This window comes from Pyricularia grisea (genome assembly GCF_004355905.1).
Source record: "Pyricularia grisea strain NI907 chromosome Unknown Pyricularia_grisea_NI907_Scaffold_2, whole genome shotgun sequence".
Lineage (NCBI taxonomy): Eukaryota > Fungi > Ascomycota > Sordariomycetes > Magnaporthales > Pyriculariaceae > Pyricularia > Pyricularia grisea.
This window is the reverse complement of record NW_022156717.1, coordinates 130,431-147,062: the sequence shown is the minus strand read 5'-3', so window position 1 is coordinate 147,062 and position 16,632 is coordinate 130,431. Positions and strand designations below refer to the sequence as shown.

Here is a 16,632-nt window from a genome sequence, read left to right as displayed (position 1 = left end):
ACGTGCTATTCTTCAGGTATCACCAGTGGAACCGCTACTCGCTTCACAGCAACAATCCACGACATTCAATTCAACCCCGATCGTTTACTTTGATCTTTAAACCTACAAACAACAAAGGCATCAGATCAGCTTCCCGGATATACTGTACGGCTTGCTTAGTTGCCAAGTCATACAACGACAAGTAGCAACATGGCAGACACACAAGAACCTGAACCTCGCAATAGCCGACCAGGCTCACCCCGGAACTCCGACAGGCCCATCCCTAAGCTTCTCGTTCATCGATTCAGCTACCCACAGCTCATAGCCATCCCAGTCCTTTTTACTGTCGGCTATATCGCCACAATCGTCACCCTCTCGCTACAAGATGTCAACCCAGGCCTGTTGTATAGCCAATGTCACGCCCGAGCCAAGGTGCCCTGGCTCAGCCACATTCCTCTCCTTGGCGCTCCGGCCTGCTATCTCGTCTCCTTCTTTCAGTACGCCGTGTCATCTTTTCGGTCTGCCGCCATGATGTCCGAGATTCTCGCTTTCATCGGTGCTCTTCTTACTGTGGCGACCCTCGAGGCCGCTCGCTTGTGCAATGCCAGCGCTACTCTGATCGCCAACCCTACCGGCCCTTGGCTGATGTTTAATCTGGCCGGCGGCCAGCTGGTCTGGGGTTTGGTCATCGTCCCGGCGTTTGTGAAGCGCGCCAAAGGTCTCGAGGTTGTCGAGAGAAGCGGTGAGGATCGTTTGGCAGCCGACAGTCGAAACCTTGCTCTTGGTGTCGAGGCAATCGCTGTCCCCGTGGCTATTCTTTTGGGATTCTTCGTTCCGTCTTTGGCCATGATATTCACCCGTTCGTCGGTAGCCGTTTTCGTATGGCTATTCTTCCCCGTTTACGTCACCATCGTTCGTCAGTTTGTCCGCTGGTTCTTGGTCCGGGCCAACGCGGAGAAGTTTGCGCCTCCATTCAGGGTAGAACAACACCGCGCGTCCATCTCTGGCGTCTATCTCCCCGCCGTTTTGTTTTCCGTCATTGCGCACGGATGGCTTATTTTCAGTTTGTTCAAGACCGATGACCGCAAGGAGATGACCAGGTCTTGTCTGGGCTTCATCCAGATCGACTCGCTGTTCATCGCCGCGACCGCACTGTACTGGGTCATGGTCGAGGGTGGTTGGAAGTCTGCCGGAGTTGCTGTTTTGGTGTCTGTGATACTGGGACCAGGCGCTGGACTGTGTGCTGCATGGATTTCTCGGGAGTATGTGGCACACGGCGCGACCATGGATGTAACCGAGGAGCAGACTGATAATGGACAACCTAACGAAGAGACGCCGTTGCTTGGGTAGACTGGAGCGATGTTTATCATCCCAAGACCCTACGGAACCTGTACAGTAGAAAGCTATTGTTTTACCGTTCATGAGTTTTATTCACCCCACCCTTGAAATGAGTTGGTACTATTGCTGTCCCCTACAGTCAACCCTCCAGGTTGAGCTCCATCTTGCGTTACATATACTACATCCACCAAGGCAATCACCCTAGCATGGTCTCGGAGGATGAGCAACGCCCTCAGCCGGCGTATCAAACAGCACAACCTCTGCCGCCCTCCTCCTAACCAGACCATTCAGCACCTGACCCCCTGCATAAACCCACCTCGGCAGCTCCTCTCGCGCGACGACACTCTTATCCTCGCCAGCGTTGAGCCTCGCCGTCAAGGTCGACGACTTTTGCGCCCCGCATCCCATGTTGAACACCCAGCTGACCAGCGCCCCGTACTGGTTCGGGTTCAGCACCACCGAGTCGACCAGGTCCTCAGAGAGGCAGCGGCGCGCAATGCCGAGGTCCGACTGTAGGAGCGCCTCACCGTCGGCCACGGATAGTGGGATCGGGTAAGGGACCTCGGAACAGGTGGGGTTGCTGCATAGGTGGCCATAGCCGACGGTGGGGAGGCCGACCGGGTCGAGGTCTGTTTGAGTCCGAGTTAGATGCCGTACTCCACACCACATGCAACTCATGATCGGTCGAGGTCTTACAGATATCCGGAAACCATCCCTCAAACTCCTTGACCAGATCCAACGAGGCCTGGTTCAACTTGGGCGGACCACACTCCTCTTCGACATCGCCGCCACCACTCGCACTCAGACAACAGTCAACCCCGGTAGCACATCCACCACCCGACACCACCGTCCCACCACAAGTCCCACGCCGCTGACAGAACCCATCCTTCCCTTCAGCCTTGCACCTGCCATAATCACAGCACCTAACCCCCTTTGGGCCAGGACACAGCCCACTCGTCGTTGTACCGCCCGCCGCACACCCCTCAGCCGGCACACAAGACCCGGGAACGCCTCCGGGCGCGCTGCACGACTGCCACGTGCAGCAGGTGATGCCAGCGTCGCCCGGGCAGAGGCCCCTGGTGACCGTGCCGTCGGTGCAGGAGGTGGATGGCACGCACAGACCGGTGAGGTTGGCCTGGGCCGGGACGGTGCAGGTGCCGTAGGTGCAGCACTGGACGTCGGTTGGGGTGCCGGGGCATAGGTTGGGTGTCGAGGTGCCGCCAGAGCTCCTACAGCTTGATGTTGACAGGCAGAGTCCCTGCTGGCCTGTTGTCGAGAGCGCGCATGTCTGCTGCGAGGCGGCAAGACCTGCCAGGAGTGACAGTGATGTGATGGTTTGGAGAAGCATTGTGGGCTCGTGTTGCTGCGGGTGGTTGGCTTGACTTTGCTTTTGTTCAGTGGCTACTCCTCACATTATATATCCGTATATCTGTACATCATCATACACTTGCCATGTAGGTCTACTATTAATAGATGCAACATCTTGGTTCAAAGCTGAAGAACTTCCACCTTCCTCAGCTGGTACGCTAGGGACCAGTACCCGTACAGCTTTCAACAGGGGTATGAGATTGAACCAATGACGGTTGTGAATTGGGAATATTCCGGGTATTCGACAGTGATCGTCAGGATTATGCAAATCGCAGTCTATGATCACTATTCAAGACAATGACCCGAATATTTCCAATCAAGGCCTAGTTGTGGCTGTACATCCAGCCGGTTCCGGAGAAGGCAACACGGAGCAGAGTAAACATGGTGCCTGTTGACAATCAGTGACAATCAGAATGCTTGGAATTTAAAACAAAGAATGTATTAGTCAAGACTATAAAGCTTCTCCTCTACTCATCATACTTAGGTAACAGTATGTATTGTTATCGCCTATTTACGCTCGACACTGAAGGCGGGATTCCAACGTTGCAAGCGACTGCAACCCGATATCTGTTTTCCTGATTCCATTTCACGTAAACTGAATTTTCTGCGTCCCCAAAACTATGTCGCCGCAACCGCAAGTCTCATGTAAAATATTTAGACCAACAAGAAAAGTCAAACATAACATCACCAAATGCGATCCAACTCAAATGATCAGGTCAGCAGCGAACGCTTTTAGACTGTCAAAGAGAAAAAAAAACAATAACTCCCGGGAAACAAATAAACAAAGGCTCAAATGAAATGTAACCGCAGCAGAGGGTACTCGATAGCAGACAAGGGAATTTAGTGACAGTGCATGCTTCATCGCCAGCAGCAGGCGTAGTATGTGGATATAATGACAAAGGAATCAGGTTGTAAGCAGAACTTCAAGTACTATAGATTTGGTGATGTCATCTGAGGCACGGAGGCACGCCTATCCCATCTTGACATCTCCGTCGATCCCAACGCTGGTAAGGGGCTCCAATGGCTTCTCGGGTTGATTACTCGAAGCACCAGTCAAAGCTGCCCTCTCATCTTGCTTCTTCTTGCCCAGACGGGCGCACCACTCCTCGGCACTGACGATTGTTCCATCCAGCACACCGCTGACCTGGGCCATCATGTCTAGACCCTCTTGCGCCAACACCAAGACACGTTGTGCGCCCTCGCGAACATCGTTTTCGCTGTTGCTGCCGCTAGATGAGGGTCCAGCCGAAGATTGGTCCGCTTGACTGGCCAGCTTGAACCTCTGAGGGAGGCTGGTCAGGTGGCGCTTCACAAGCACCCGTGCGTTGTCGGGAAGCGCACCACCGGCATATTTGCTGACCGTTTCGATGACGGCCCGAAGCGTCTTAAGAACATCCGACTTGAGCGCCGCCACCCTCTGGCCCAGTTCTTCGTTGGACCTTCGCTCTGAACCTTCATTCTGCCTCTGCTCGACTACGATCGCACCATCGATAGGGATTTCAATCGTCACTTGTTTTGAAGTAACCTCTCCCGTCTCGGGGTGACGCTCAAACTGTTCAAGAGTAACCTTGAGAGCACCAATGGCATTGGCGATACGATCGTTGGCCCATCGCAGCCATTGCAGACAATACTTGAGGCTGCGCAACGACTCTTCCGACATGGCGATACTGAGACCGGACGTAGACATTATCAAGCGCGATTGCCATGCGGGACTGCGTGGTACCGGAGAGCGCTGGTCATCGCCGGCGGCTTCGGTGTATGCTGGCGATTTTGCATCATCGTAGGCCGGAAGACTATCCACAGTGCTCATCGACATGCGACGCTCTTTGCTCCGGTAGGCGAATGGGTCAAACTCCATATTTGAGGGCGGTGGTGGCGGTGACATAATACCCCTTCTATCCTCATACTCCGTCTCTTCATCTTCAGACGGCATCATCCTCCTCCTCTTGCTACGCGAGCTTTCCCCCGACTCAAGATCCGATGAAGATGGTTGCCGTCTTGCTGATCCTTTAAGAAACCATCTCACACCACCTTCAACTCCCGTCACCCGACCAACTGACCCCAAAGTGTTACCGATGGGAGTCAAATATCCCTCGACATATTCAGCTCCAGATTTGAACCGTGGTGAATAGTTCTTTGAGGTGTTATATGCCGTCGTTGTCCCTTCTATCGTCTTGGCCAACAAGGGATGGGAAGTCGTCAGAAGTTGAAGTATCGGTTCTTGTTGTGGTCTTTGCGATGCTGGTTGCTTGGGAGTTGAAACAAAGTCTACCAACAGTCAGAAACAGTAAACAAGAAGTCAGCGGCTCGAGTCTTACCAGCGCGCAAATCTCCCAATGCTTCAGCAGCCATGCGAACGTCAGGATCGTCAAGGCTGACGCTACCAGCCCGAGTATTGCTCATGTCCACATCCATCCTTGCAGGCGATTCGGCAGACTGATCATGACTGGGTGTGTAATACGTCGTCAAAGGGTTACCAGTTGGCCAGCTCGTCAACCTCGGCGGTGATGGTCGTCTCTGTTCGACCCGAGGCGACGTCTGTGGTTGTGACGGAGTCCTCAAGCGGAGAGGTTCCAGAGACTGGGTGAGCGTCGCAATGGGAGGTAGAATAGGGGCGCCGTTCTGACTTCCAATGGGGGATAGTGAGCAACGATGACGATCGGTAGCAATGGGAGCCAACTCGTTGCTAGGTATATCTGCGAATGAGGCCAAAGGGGAGTCGCGAGGCTTGTGAAGGTTTAATGATGGTAATGGCCCCAGTTGACTACATGAAAACGGTGGAGAAATCGGCCGAGTTTCCAAAGTCATGACAGCGGGCGAGGGCAGAGATTTAGCACCGTCGTGGTTCATTTCCGTTGAGCGTCGTGCAAGCATGTGATCCTGGTGGTCTTGCAGTGTGGATGCGAGTCGGTGCTTGTATCCATCCATCTGGCAGTGGTCCTAGTGTTCGGACGTAGTTATGGAAAACGGGACAGGGTAGGCGGGACTGGGCGAGGTCCTAGACCAAGCACGAGAAGGTCATGATGCTGAAGATGGGATGATCAGGAAGACAGTCAATGAAGCGGAATTGTAGATTGGGCACTTTCAAGGCGGCAGAACGAATCGGTGTTTGTCGCGGAAGTGATGGTCGCAATTCCTGGAATCTCAATAGAAGGAAAGTCTAGTCTGTTCGAGGCCGAGGGTATTAGAGTTGAATCGTCTGGAGGTGTACATGCATCATCCCCGAGGCCTAAAAATTGTAGGGCGCCGGTGCAAGCCACTGATGCTCCAAGAGACTTTGACCTGCAGAAGGATTTGTGACCGAGAAGCAGGGGGTGTAGTTTAGGTTTATTCAGTGACGAGGGGTAAGACGAACTCAGCTTGAATCTAATCTGGATATTTTCTTGTCCAGTGACAAAAACCTTGTCCAGAGACAATCAACAATTGTGAGCGAAGCTGATGAGGGTGGGCGAAAGTGGGAGAAACACTGACAGCCTGCCCAGGCAATCGATCCATCACCGAGCAGACCGGCAGGGCTGTCTGTACCCGCAACTGCCCATCATGAATGTGAAAGAGGAACAGATTGGCACAAAGTGGGTCCAAAAGTCCCGACTGATCAACGACAACCAATTGTTGACCCCACACCCTTGTCACCTAATGCCGATGAGATTTTTTTAGCTGATTTGTTAATATTTGCATGTGTTGATTTTTGCATGTGCGAATGCTGCGCTCACTACCTATATTGTAGCAGCGCTCGATTTGTCTAGGTCTCCTGAAGTCCTGCCCTGGCCTGGTCTGACCGCAGATAGTAGCAAGTAGATTGATCAGGTGTCGGAACAAGTTCCAAGGATGTGCTGAGCCCCGCACAGGTCTGTTTTTTACTATGGTAGGTACCTGGCGAGCTTGAGGTAAAGTCCCTACACCTTCACCGGATAGTCCCCCACAAACCGTGGTTCGATAAAATTTTGAGTCTTTCCATATTCCGTAGTCAACTACTGGTCAGCTGTCATTATAAGGATGGTGTACCCTGTCATATATGGTTTTCGGATTTTGCCAATGTTCAGAGGTTACTAAATAGTACATAGGAGCAACCCAAATTACTCAAGGCCACTGAAATGTACTCCGTAAAGCGGTTCACGTTGCTTCCTATCGTCTGGGAACTTTCTTATCAGACAGTTTGATCTGATTCACTACGGAGCCTACTCTCCCGCCCAGGCATGTGCTTGTCGTCTGATTAGTCCTAAGCTTGGAACCTTTCTCCTGTCACTAGGGGACCTTTACTCGGATTATGGTAAAATTACCTTACTCTTTGTTAACCGATCGCACGTGTTCAACACAAGTTACAGACGAAGCCTGAAGTATTTATTGAACCGATCCCGAACAACCGAGTCGCCTGTTGGCGGCCACGATGGAAAAGTTCTCCTCACAAACTGAATGTGAATCTACGGCACGGCAAACGCAAGATAACAACTCAATCGTACGGAGTAGGTCAAAAGCACGTGTCAGACGATTGTACCCACTGTAGCCACCATGGCCTGCCCCTGAACCGGCGCAATGTGCATGTATGCTGATTGGGTTCTACAAAGACAAACGGCGCCTAGTGGAGTCAATTGCCATCACATGAAAACTGAAGCTGGATCGTCGCCACAACTGTCGATTAAAATCCGCTAGGTGACGACTTAGGATGTAGTTTGCTTACTTGGCTAGTGAGCTAAACAACACGGATACCTCAGTCGTCAGTCCTCAGCTCGATGAATGCTCTGAATAAATTCGTTGGGAAGACAAACCTGTTGGGTAATCCTTCGCTGTCAACGTTATGTCGGTTTAGATATGGTCACACTACCCACATGACTATTGAAGACGTTGAAATGGCGTCAAAGGCGTCTATGGAACCAAGCATCTCGGGCCCGAGGTTTGGACGAGTCAAGAAGTTCTAAGCATCATCGTACCAGAGTACGTAATACATAAGATCATCTCCATGCTGCCATTTTACGTTTCCACTCCTACTTGAGTTTCTTTTGACAGCAGCAAAAGTATCAAGTCTGTTCAACTTGATCGTAGGGATTCCCCTAGCAGAACTAATGAACTACCCTTTTGGGTTCGTGTGGGAATTTGAGATTTCATCTGGACGTGACGATGAATGTACTTGTACTCGGTAGAAAATACGGCTTGTTTGTCAGCTGAACCTATGATGAAACTACTTGGCCCCTAAAGGTGATGGCGGTGAGGGAATTGACTTGGCAAGGATACAGAATGGGCTGAGATCAATCTACGACGTACGAAACAATCCGCAGAACGTCCTAGCTAAATGTTCGAATCCTCTGACACCACCAAAGCAACGGTAGCTCACACGTCAACGACGCACAAAATACTCGGGCAGTTCTTATGGATTCGTAGCGAAATATCTTCTTCTCCGCGCCACTAATCGCAAGCCTCATCAACAGCTGCACAGTCGATCACTGACAGAATGCCAATGATCAGTCGTGGAAGTAATGGGTTGCACTGTCTAAAAAGAGCGCGTTGGAGAAGAAACAAATCTATCCTCACGATGCAAAAAGTTTGCAGCGCACTTTTAGAGCAAACAATCAAGTGGTCCGTGCTGGACCCTGCTGATGTAATCGACCCGCAACCCCACCTTGGCGGCTGCGAACGGCTGCCGATAGCTCAGGCTGGGCACTGCACTCAATTGGCGATGGTGGCATGTACTGTACGGTGTAACGCCGACATCAACATCCTCACCTCCATGTCTTGATACCCCTGCGCAAGCCTCCGTACCGCTAGTACACCTTCAGCCTTGCGTGGCGATTGACGTCGACTGTTCTCGGCGCTTAGGACTTGCAGCCAACAAAAGAAAGAAGCATTAGTTGATCCAGTTGTCTTTAGCCGTCGACATCGCCTTGCCAGTTATCGCGATGGCTTCCGCACTCTTCTTTCTCGACCTCAAGGGCAAGACCCTACTGGCTCGAAACTACAGGGGAGATATTCCCATGTCTGCGGTGGAAAAGTTCCCCATCCTGCTAAGCGAAGCTGAAGAGGAATCATCAGCTGTTCCACCATGCTTTTCCCATGAGGGAATCAACGTTAGTCTGTCCTTTGCATGTAACCAAAGACTGCAGGCTCGCTGATACATACCCGCAGTATCTCTACATCCGTCACAACAACCTCTACCTCCTCGCCTTGACAAAACGCAACACCAATGCCGCCGAGATCTTGCTTTTCCTCCACAAAATCGTCGAGGTCTTTACAGAATACTTTAAAGCCTTGGAGGAGGAGTCGATAAGAGATAACTTTGTCATCATCTACGAGTTGCTAGACGAAATGATGGACTTTGGCTACCCTCAAACCACCGAATCCAAGATCCTTCAAGAGTACATCACACAAGAATCACACAAACTCGAGATTCAACGTCCACCAATCGCCGTCACCAACGCCGTCAGCTGGCGTTCCGAAGGAATCAGGTACCGAAAGAATGAGGTATTTTTGGATGTGGTCGAGTCTCTCAACCTTCTGGTGTCTTCCAACGGCAACGTGCTCCGATCGGAGATCCTGGGCGCCATCAAGATGAAGTGCTATCTCTCGGGTATGCCAGAACTTCGCCTTGGACTGAACGACAAGGTCATGTTTGAGACAACTGGACGGACGACGCGAGGCAAGGCAATCGAGATGGAGGACGTCAAGTTTCATCAGTGTGTTCGTCTTTCACGATTCGAGAACGACCGCACCATCAGCTTCATCCCACCCGACGGAGAATTCGAGCTCATGTCATACCGGCTCAACACTCAGGTCAAGCCACTGATCTGGGTTGAGTGTGTGGTTGAGTCGCACAGTGGCTCACGTATCGAGTACATGCTAAAAGCAAAGGCTCAGTTCAAGCGCCGTTCTACTGCCAACAACGTCGAGATCGTGGTACCGGTGCCTGACGATGCCGACACACCAAGGTTCAGGACTAATATCGGCAGTGTTCACTATGCGCCCGAACAAAGCGCCATCGTATGGAAGATTAAGCAGTTCGGTGGAGGCAAGGAGTTCCTGATGCGGGCGGAGCTGGGTCTTCCAAGTGTCAGGGGTGATGATGAGCACGGTGGAGGTATGACGGGTGGTTTTGGTGGTAGCATGGGTGGTGTTGGTGGACCTGGCAAGAGCGGAAAGAGGCCGATCCAAGTCAAGTTTGAGATTCCTTACTTTACGACAAGTGGAATTCAGGTGAGGTATTTGAAGATTACAGAACCCAAGGTATGTTGCAACCTATTCCGCATTTATTCATCAGCTAACGTTTCTAGCTCCAATACCCGTCACTTCCTTGGGTGAGATATATCACACAATCTGGTGACATAGCTGTACGGTTGCCGGATGCGGTATAAAGTCAAGAATGGGGACGCTGTGTAGGTATAGCAGGCAATTCTTTCTCGGACGGATACAAAAGCGTCATCAGTGGTTTAATGCAGTAAACGATGTTTCCAAGACTCAGTGCATATGGAACGTGTTTGACTATTTGCCAAGGTCTGGTACGCAGGAGGTTCAAAGTCTTTGTCACTAACATTTTCATGTTGAAGCAATCACAACGTCTTTGTCTTTGGAAGGACAAAGCCTTTATTCAACCAAACTTTTGATTGGGCTACAAATAGTCTTCCTGCCATGCTTCCTTCAACTGGACTTGATGATTTTGCAAGTCAAATTCACATCAACCATAGCAGTACTCACTAACTTGACGATACCCAAATTAGAGCAGCTGTTTCACACCATTGACTTGTTCTCCAGCCACGATGTCATCAGACTTACCTGCAGGCCTTCAGCCACTTCCAAAGGTCTATTACTCTGTGGACATTCCCCATGACCTCCCCGACGGCCCTTTTGATTTTGCAACTGGTAGAGGTCTGCAGCCAGTTGTTCCATTCCCCGACGACGTATCCGATCAAACCTATGGGGTAGGATTGGCCCGACCGATCGTGACGCAGACTACAACGAACGAACCACCCCCGACCCAGGACCGGATATTGAGTCTCCGGTCAAGACGCGCTCAGCCCCACAGGGAAGCACCAGCCCCCAACGACCTGGTACGTTTCTTGGAAGCCCAGAACAACAACAATCCCGGCTACGAGACTGCGCTGCAGGAGATGCGCGCCGGCGCAAAGCGGTCTCACTGGATTTGGTACATCTTCCCCCAGCTAACCGGTATCGCGTCCAGGCCAACCTTTAACAACACCCGTTACTCGGTGCACGACCTTGCCGAGGCGGTCGAATACCTGCGTCACCCGGTGCTTGGGAAGCGACTGCGCGAGATGGTGGATATTGTGGCGGCCAGCCAGACGACAACGGCCTCGTCGCTGATGGGGAGCGGTGTGGACGCGTTGAAGCTGCAGAGCTGCATGACACTGTTTCGGCGGGCGGAGGCGGTGTTGTATGCGGAGATGGGGTATGCTGTGACCTTGAGGGAGGATAGGTATTGGGCAGTTTTGAAGAAGTATTATGGTGAGGAGGAGTGTCAGAAGACGGTGCAGATTCTGGGATGAGGTTTTATGGCTGCGTCTGTCGACTGTCAGATAAAGCGTTTTGTTTGGTGTTCTTGAAGCATCATGCAACATTTTATATTAGAGAATACAGTATCAGGCATGCTTCTCTGATAGACATCCTTCTATTCCACGTACGATGATTGTTCAGAGTAAAGCACCTATTATCTCTAATCCTGAAACAAAGGATCCAAATCCGGTATATAATAGCAGTTGTTATGCTTCTGGTCTTTATTCTCAGAGGTTCATGGCGACCTTCTACAGGCTGCAAGGAAAGATGTCGTTGCGAAACAAAGATACGATTACCGTTAGTATAATACAAACTACGAAGTGGTGAATATACCATCGACAGGTAGAGCCCACAAGTGGTTTACTTTAAACCCTTCATACCTAAACCATTTTATGTTTTCTTGTTCCCACACCTGATAACTAAAAAATATGTTCCATCTACTGCCATAAAGGGGATAAGATTGACCAATGTGTTCTCCTACTCTATTAGCCAATAAACACCCAAAATATCCCCGCAGCAAGCTGAGATGCATGTCTCAAACATCTACAGGAACAAAACACCCGCGCTTGGCGACTCTTGGCGGATCCAATTGGTTCACGCGATTGAGCACGCAATCGAGACAAACACAACCATCCATTCGAACAGACAGGGGGTTGCTACTGATTCAAAATGAATCATCGCACCAGACCAAACTCAGAAGATGCCCTGGTAAACAGAGCCTTTATTTTTATCTATCGTCAGTGAGCAATGTCATATCGTATCCGTATAGAATCGGAACAAACCTCTCGTCTACCGTCCTTGAAATAACCGTAAAATTAAACATTACAGGTGTCCCTGGTAGGTCAGACGCACGTGTCTAAGCGACAAGCAGTGATTCGACGCGCTGCAAGCTGAGCCTGATGGTCGGTGCATCAATCGCTGCGATATTTTAACCTCTCGATACTCTTTGTCTTGCTTCTCTTGACGACATCAGGCAAAACAACAAGTAACTCGGTTTACAACAATGGCTATTCGTCGCTGGGGAGGTTGGAGGCCCGACAATTTGGCTCGGGGATTGGCCAACACATTCCGTACCAATTATCATCTTGGATTCACTGCATTTGGTGGACCGCCCGTTCATTTCAAGATTGTAAGTCGGCGTAGATTATTTGTTCCATTGCAGCATCGTTAACAGACTTGTTCACCACATAGTTTCATGATAAATTCGTTCGAGAGTTGCAATGGATCGACGAACAGACAGTAAGTCGTTCCCGTTTCATGGTGACCATCATAACCATCTAACTCCATCTAGTATCAAGAATTGTTCAGTGTCTGCCAGGCCACCTCTGGCCCAGCCAGCACAAAGATGCATTACTGCATCAACCTCATCCATGATGGCTTCCTTTCCGCCCTGCTGGGTTTTCTCATCTGGAGGTAAGCTCTCGCCATCGATCGTGTGGTAAGCTGCAGTTATACTAAACTCCTCAGCTTGCCCGGAGCCTTGGGAATGTATGGCCTCTCCATTGGTGTCTCCAACATTGGGGACTCGCTTCCACGCATCGCCTACGCTCTCCTATCTGGTCTCAACGCCTCGACCGTCGGCATCATCGCTGTGGCCGCCGTTCAGCTGTCGGAAAAGGCCATCACCGACAAAATCACCCACATACTAGTCTTTTTGGGCGCCGCCGCAGGCATCATGTATAATGCCCTTTGGTACTTTCCCCTCCTGATAGTCCTGGGCGGCTTCGCAACGATTATCCATGATTACCGGTGGCTTCACGGGCCCATCAAAGCCGCGGTGGGGGTGTTTAAAAAGCCCCGGAGACGCGTGCAAGAGCCCGAGTCTGTTAACCTCCCAGAGGCTCAACGGGTTGAACAAGACGCCGAAAGCACTGCGTCCGTCTCAGGCCCCGCAAGAGAGCGACAGACAAGGCCAGCCAGTGCCGAATCCCTACCCGTCACTGAAGACGGGCGGCTGCAGACAGAGACGGAGCCAAGGACCATCCCACAGGACCACGTGCTTAACTTCTCGTGGACCTTTGGCCTCGGCATAATCATCGCCTTCATGCTGACTTTTATCGTCGTCATGGTCCTGCGCGGCGTCCTCCCCGATAAACCACTCCTTTTCAGTCTCTTTGGAAACCTGTACCTGGCCGGAACCATTATTTTCGGCGGCGGTCCCGTTGTTATTCCACTGCTACGCGAATACGTCGTTGCCGAAGGTTGGGTGAGCCCCCGCGACTTTCTCATCGGTCTTGCAATCCAGCAGAGCTTCCCAGGACCCAACTTCAACTTTGCCGTCTACCTAGGCGCCTTGACGGCCGTCAACGGGGGTTATTCATCAGCTGCCGGCGGCGCAATCGGGTTCTTGGGTATATTCATTCCGGGCTTGATGATTGTCCACGCAACTATGGGAATATGGACCGCGATCCGTGGTATCAGGTGGGTCAAGTCGATGATCAGAGGCGTCAACGCTGCTGCTGTCGGGTTGGTCTATACTGCAGTCTACCGTCTGTGGCAAATTGGTTACATTGATCAGGGTTTCCAACAAGGTACAAACCTCGGGCAGGAGGCGTGGTGGGTAGTGGTGACGGCATCCAGCTTCGTCTTTGGCTACTCCTTTGGCGTGGATCCTCCCATCGTTATTATTATGGGAGCCTTGATGGGTCTGGTGTGGTACGGTGTTGTGAATGCATGATCGGGGGCGAATGCATGATCGATGTACAAATGCATGATCGATGTACAACGAATACATCTTTGGTATAAATGTCATACATAGCAGATCAGTCAAGTAGCTGCCTGTCCGGCTGCACTAGAAAAATCGCCTCCCAACCATTCGGTCGAATACCACGACTGCGAATCCATACCAAACTGATCCATGTTAAAGTCCAAACCATCAAACGGTCCATCAAAGGCGTTACTGGGATGTAGAGACGCCACAGATGGCGATTTGGGCTCATCCGCTGTGGCCGTCGCTGTTGCAGGCGCAGTCGCTGGCTGGTCCAACTGTGCCAAAGGTGGTTCTGTGGCGGCTTGAAAAGGCGTCCCTGTAACGGCAGTTTGTGGGAATGTCTGCCCACCGTTGGGAAGAGACGCTGCAATTGGTGACTGATATTGCACCGTGTTCATTGTGTTTGATAGTATGTTTTGGGTGAGGAGACTCGGGACTGGATTTCGTGCTCCTCCCATGGGGATTTCAGGCGAGTCCGGTATACTAGGGGCCAAATCGCTTGGAATACCCGTTGCAAGCAGTCTCTCAAGATCTGCACGGATTCCCATGGCCGCTGGTGCTGTAATGGTTTGCTTCAGTACCCGAAGACATACATTTCCCATTTCTTGTACGCTCTCGGTAGTGATTCCAAACTCGACACCACTAGTATGCAGACTCAGGTATAGCATCCGCGCGCACTGATACAAACAGACGGGAAGGTCCATATCCGTGACTGGAACTCCATCCAGCGTCAACAGGAGACTAAACATGTCTGCCATTGCTCTGGCGTGTTCAAAGATCTGGCGGCGACAGATACCAGCAAACCCAGGGTGACTAGCCTCGATTCGTGCCATGATAGTCTGCGGCAAAGCGTCTCGTGATACTCCCGAGTGAGCCGCAACACGATATAGGTCAATGTGACATTGTTCCCACAATAAATGTGTCATGACGAATACACAAAGCCGCGGGGAGTATGCTCGCAACCGTACGTTGGCCTCGGACCAATTGAAAGAGACTGGTAGTCGAGATGCAAAGGCGCCAAGTTGTGATTCCAGTTCGGCAAACCGTGCTGGAAGATTTGCTATTTGTTCTGGAGTTGGGCTTCCATGTATCATATTCTTGGTGTATTGTAATATTCGGCTCCGTAGCAGACAGACGCGTATGTGCAGAGCAAGAAAGCCAATATCGTCCGTCATGGGTGGGATGACACCATCAGGACCGGGAGCTGGTTGTTCAAGGGGTTCTGTGACCTCGGGGAGATCAAAGTCAAAGTTGCGTTCATTGCAGGGGAGCTGGATTCGGATGTTTGACGGTGCTTTGTTCTCCCAAAGGCCAAAATCTGGATGTCCAGCAGCGATACCTGTGTCTATCATGTACACAGCCCACATCAGGCGCCGACGGGACTCTTGAGCGAGGAAGCAAAGTCGCGGGTTCTCGTGATTAAGCCGTAGAGCAACTGCGAATCTAGAAGCAACCGCATGTAGCATGAATGCCGAAGGGAACCTGCGCATCAAGATCCTATGTTTGATGATGAGCACTAGCGTCTGTAGCTTGAGAGTTGATGGCTTCTCCAACTCTCCAAGAACCGTAGTTTCGGCCTCGTCGATACACCTAACCCCAAAGTCGCGCGTGCCGCTCCCCAAGTCAGTCAGTAATGAAGTGATGCCAATGAGTGCGAGTAGTAACCCTCGATCTATGAGCCCAGAGTGATATCGTTGCATCAGAGAGGCACGATGCAGAAAGGAAAATACGGGTATGTGATGAATATGTCGAAAAAATTGTTCAAAGGCTCGTGGTGCAATCGACTCCAGTACTGCGTCCTCATCCTCTGTTGCTGCAGCTTGACCAAAGTTACTTGGACTGGTCACGCTAGTTACGTCTCGATCTGATGAATGACTCCGGCTGTGGACAGAGACACGATCGTCTCGAGCAGGCCCATTGCCACTACCAGGCCTATCTGGAGTGGTTGATGTAGGTGCCGTAGACTCGCCGACCATGACCGAAGAAGGGCGTGCTCGTTTCCCAGGTTGATAAACACATTCAATACCCCTTGCTCTACAGCGGTCACACTTTGGGAGTGATCCACTGCACCGAGCCTTGCGTGAATGACAATTAGCACAAGCCAATCGAACGCGACGTCTAGGCAGGGCTAGAGCCAAGGCTGACGACATGGCCGTCTCCCCCTCTGTAGATCCAGAGCCAGGGCCAGCGTCATGGTAGGTACAGCCAAAGCCAAGACGTTCGCAATTGGTACAGACATCACGACGGCCGTCGCACCGTACTTTTCGAGCACGGCACGTGTCTGGTGGTTGATGCGGTCAGTACTGTAGGGTAGATTATGACGTATGTGAGGGGGGTAAAAAAGTCAAGAAGAAATGAGACATACTGCACGTGTTTGAGGTCCGTTTTGGTGGCCTTGCGACGGCAGCAGCCGGGGACGACGCGGCAGGAGAAGTCGCCTTCATTTGGTCCGAGTTCGGCATGATTACCGATCAATCTGTTCGTTTGATGACGCGACGGGGCTCTTCAATGGCGTGCTGTCAGGCCGAGGATCAAAACTATATTGTTATGACGGCGGTGGCGGTGATGTGTGTGGGCCATCAAGGTCCGGGACCGGCGTGTAATAAACCCAGACCCTTGTAGAATCAGCCTCCTTTTACTACGACAATAGTAGCGCATTGGGAGGTATGTGCTGACGATGGCATATTAATCGGATGGCAGTGCAGATTCTGATTCTGCCACAGCAAAGTTGCGACAATACT

At 51.4% G+C, this 16,632-nt stretch overlaps 8 protein-coding genes across 8 annotated transcripts; 5 read left to right on the top strand and 3 right to left on the bottom strand.

Moving 5' to 3' along the window:
- Positions 1–81: 81 nt before the first annotated feature.
- On the bottom strand, positions 82–2,693 carry PgNI_02664 (uncharacterized protein). The gene is made up of 2 exons (XM_031122725.1): positions 2,014–2,693; positions 82–1,946 (listed from the first exon to the last, which is right to left on the bottom strand). The coding sequence occupies exons 1-2, from the start codon at positions 2,663–2,665 to the stop codon at positions 1,519–1,521; spliced, it is 1,080 nt and encodes a 359-aa protein (XP_030984228.1). The 5' UTR covers positions 2,666–2,693; the 3' UTR covers positions 82–1,518.
- On the top strand, positions 190–1,329 carry PgNI_02666 (uncharacterized protein; the record flags this gene model as incomplete). Its single annotated transcript, XM_031122727.1, has 1 exon — positions 190–1,329. The coding sequence occupies one exon, from the start codon at positions 190–192 to the stop codon at positions 1,327–1,329; it is 1,140 nt and encodes a 379-aa protein (XP_030984230.1).
- PgNI_02665 (uncharacterized protein) lies at positions 1,985–2,518 on the top strand (the record flags this gene model as incomplete). Its single annotated transcript, XM_031122726.1, has 1 exon — positions 1,985–2,518. The coding sequence occupies one exon, from the start codon at positions 1,985–1,987 to the stop codon at positions 2,516–2,518; it is 534 nt and encodes a 177-aa protein (XP_030984227.1).
- Positions 2,694–3,126: 433 nt separating the features above from the next.
- On the bottom strand, positions 3,127–6,262 carry PgNI_02663 (uncharacterized protein). Its single transcript, XM_031122724.1, has 3 exons — positions 6,041–6,262; positions 5,004–5,850; positions 3,127–4,953 (listed from the first exon to the last, which is right to left on the bottom strand). Exons 2-3 carry the CDS (start codon positions 5,611–5,613, stop codon positions 3,656–3,658), a joined length of 1,908 nt encoding a protein of 635 aa, XP_030984233.1. The 5' UTR covers positions 5,614–5,850; positions 6,041–6,262; the 3' UTR covers positions 3,127–3,655.
- A 2,109-nt stretch (positions 6,263–8,371) lies between these two features.
- PgNI_02662 (uncharacterized protein) lies at positions 8,372–10,635 on the top strand. Its single transcript, XM_031122723.1, has 3 exons — positions 8,372–8,744; positions 8,803–9,897; positions 9,945–10,635. The coding sequence occupies exons 1-3, from the start codon at positions 8,577–8,579 to the stop codon at positions 10,023–10,025; spliced, it is 1,344 nt and encodes a 447-aa protein (XP_030984234.1). The 5' UTR covers positions 8,372–8,576; the 3' UTR covers positions 10,026–10,635.
- A 24-nt stretch (positions 10,636–10,659) lies between these two features.
- Positions 10,660–11,123, top strand: PgNI_02661 (uncharacterized protein; the record flags this gene model as incomplete). Its single annotated transcript, XM_031122722.1, has 2 exons — positions 10,660–10,718; positions 10,850–11,123. A coding segment is annotated over exon 2 (180 nt), but the record flags the coding sequence as incomplete, so codon positions are not given.
- A 787-nt stretch (positions 11,124–11,910) lies between these two features.
- Positions 11,911–15,859, top strand: PgNI_02660 (uncharacterized protein). The gene is made up of 4 exons (XM_031122721.1): positions 11,911–12,310; positions 12,373–12,420; positions 12,473–12,594; positions 12,649–15,859. The coding sequence occupies exons 1-4, from the start codon at positions 12,185–12,187 to the stop codon at positions 13,856–13,858; spliced, it is 1,506 nt and encodes a 501-aa protein (XP_030984232.1). The 5' UTR covers positions 11,911–12,184; the 3' UTR covers positions 13,859–15,859.
- PgNI_02659 (uncharacterized protein) lies at positions 13,948–16,570 on the bottom strand (the record flags this gene model as incomplete). The annotated part of the gene is made up of 2 exons (XM_031122720.1): positions 16,257–16,570; positions 13,948–16,172 (listed from the first exon to the last, which is right to left on the bottom strand). Exons 1-2 carry the CDS (start codon positions 16,351–16,353, stop codon positions 13,948–13,950), a joined length of 2,322 nt encoding a protein of 773 aa, XP_030985544.1. The 5' UTR covers positions 16,354–16,570.
- Positions 16,571–16,632: the final 62 nt, after the last annotated feature.

Excerpts from the sequence above, each read along its gene's own strand:
- PgNI_02664 (XM_031122725.1), bottom strand. The coding sequence starts at position 2,665 with ATGCTTCTCCAAACCATCACATCACTGTCACTCCTGGCAGGTCTTGCC. Across the intron at positions 1,947-2,013 it reads GGGATGGTTTCCGGATATCT|ACCTCGACCCGGTCGGCCTC; the intron begins GTAAGACCTCGA and ends GGACTCAAACAG.
- PgNI_02663 (XM_031122724.1), bottom strand. The coding sequence starts at position 5,613 with ATGGATGGATACAAGCACCGACTCGCATCCACACTGCAAGACCACCAG. Across the intron at positions 4,954-5,003 it reads ATTGGGAGATTTGCGCGCTG|ACTTTGTTTCAACTCCCAAG; the intron begins GTAAGACTCGAG and ends GACTGTTGGTAG.
- PgNI_02662 (XM_031122723.1), top strand. The coding sequence starts at position 8,577 with ATGGCTTCCGCACTCTTCTTTCTCGACCTCAAGGGCAAGACCCTACTG. Across the intron at positions 8,745-8,802 it reads TTTCCCATGAGGGAATCAAC|TATCTCTACATCCGTCACAA; the intron begins GTTAGTCTGTCC and ends ACATACCCGCAG. Across the intron at positions 9,898-9,944 it reads TGAAGATTACAGAACCCAAG|CTCCAATACCCGTCACTTCC; the intron begins GTATGTTGCAAC and ends TAACGTTTCTAG.
- PgNI_02660 (XM_031122721.1), top strand. The coding sequence starts at position 12,185 with ATGGCTATTCGTCGCTGGGGAGGTTGGAGGCCCGACAATTTGGCTCGG. Across the intron at positions 12,311-12,372 it reads CGCCCGTTCATTTCAAGATT|TTTCATGATAAATTCGTTCG; the intron begins GTAAGTCGGCGT and ends TTCACCACATAG. Across the intron at positions 12,595-12,648 it reads CTGGGTTTTCTCATCTGGAG|CTTGCCCGGAGCCTTGGGAA; the intron begins GTAAGCTCTCGC and ends TAAACTCCTCAG.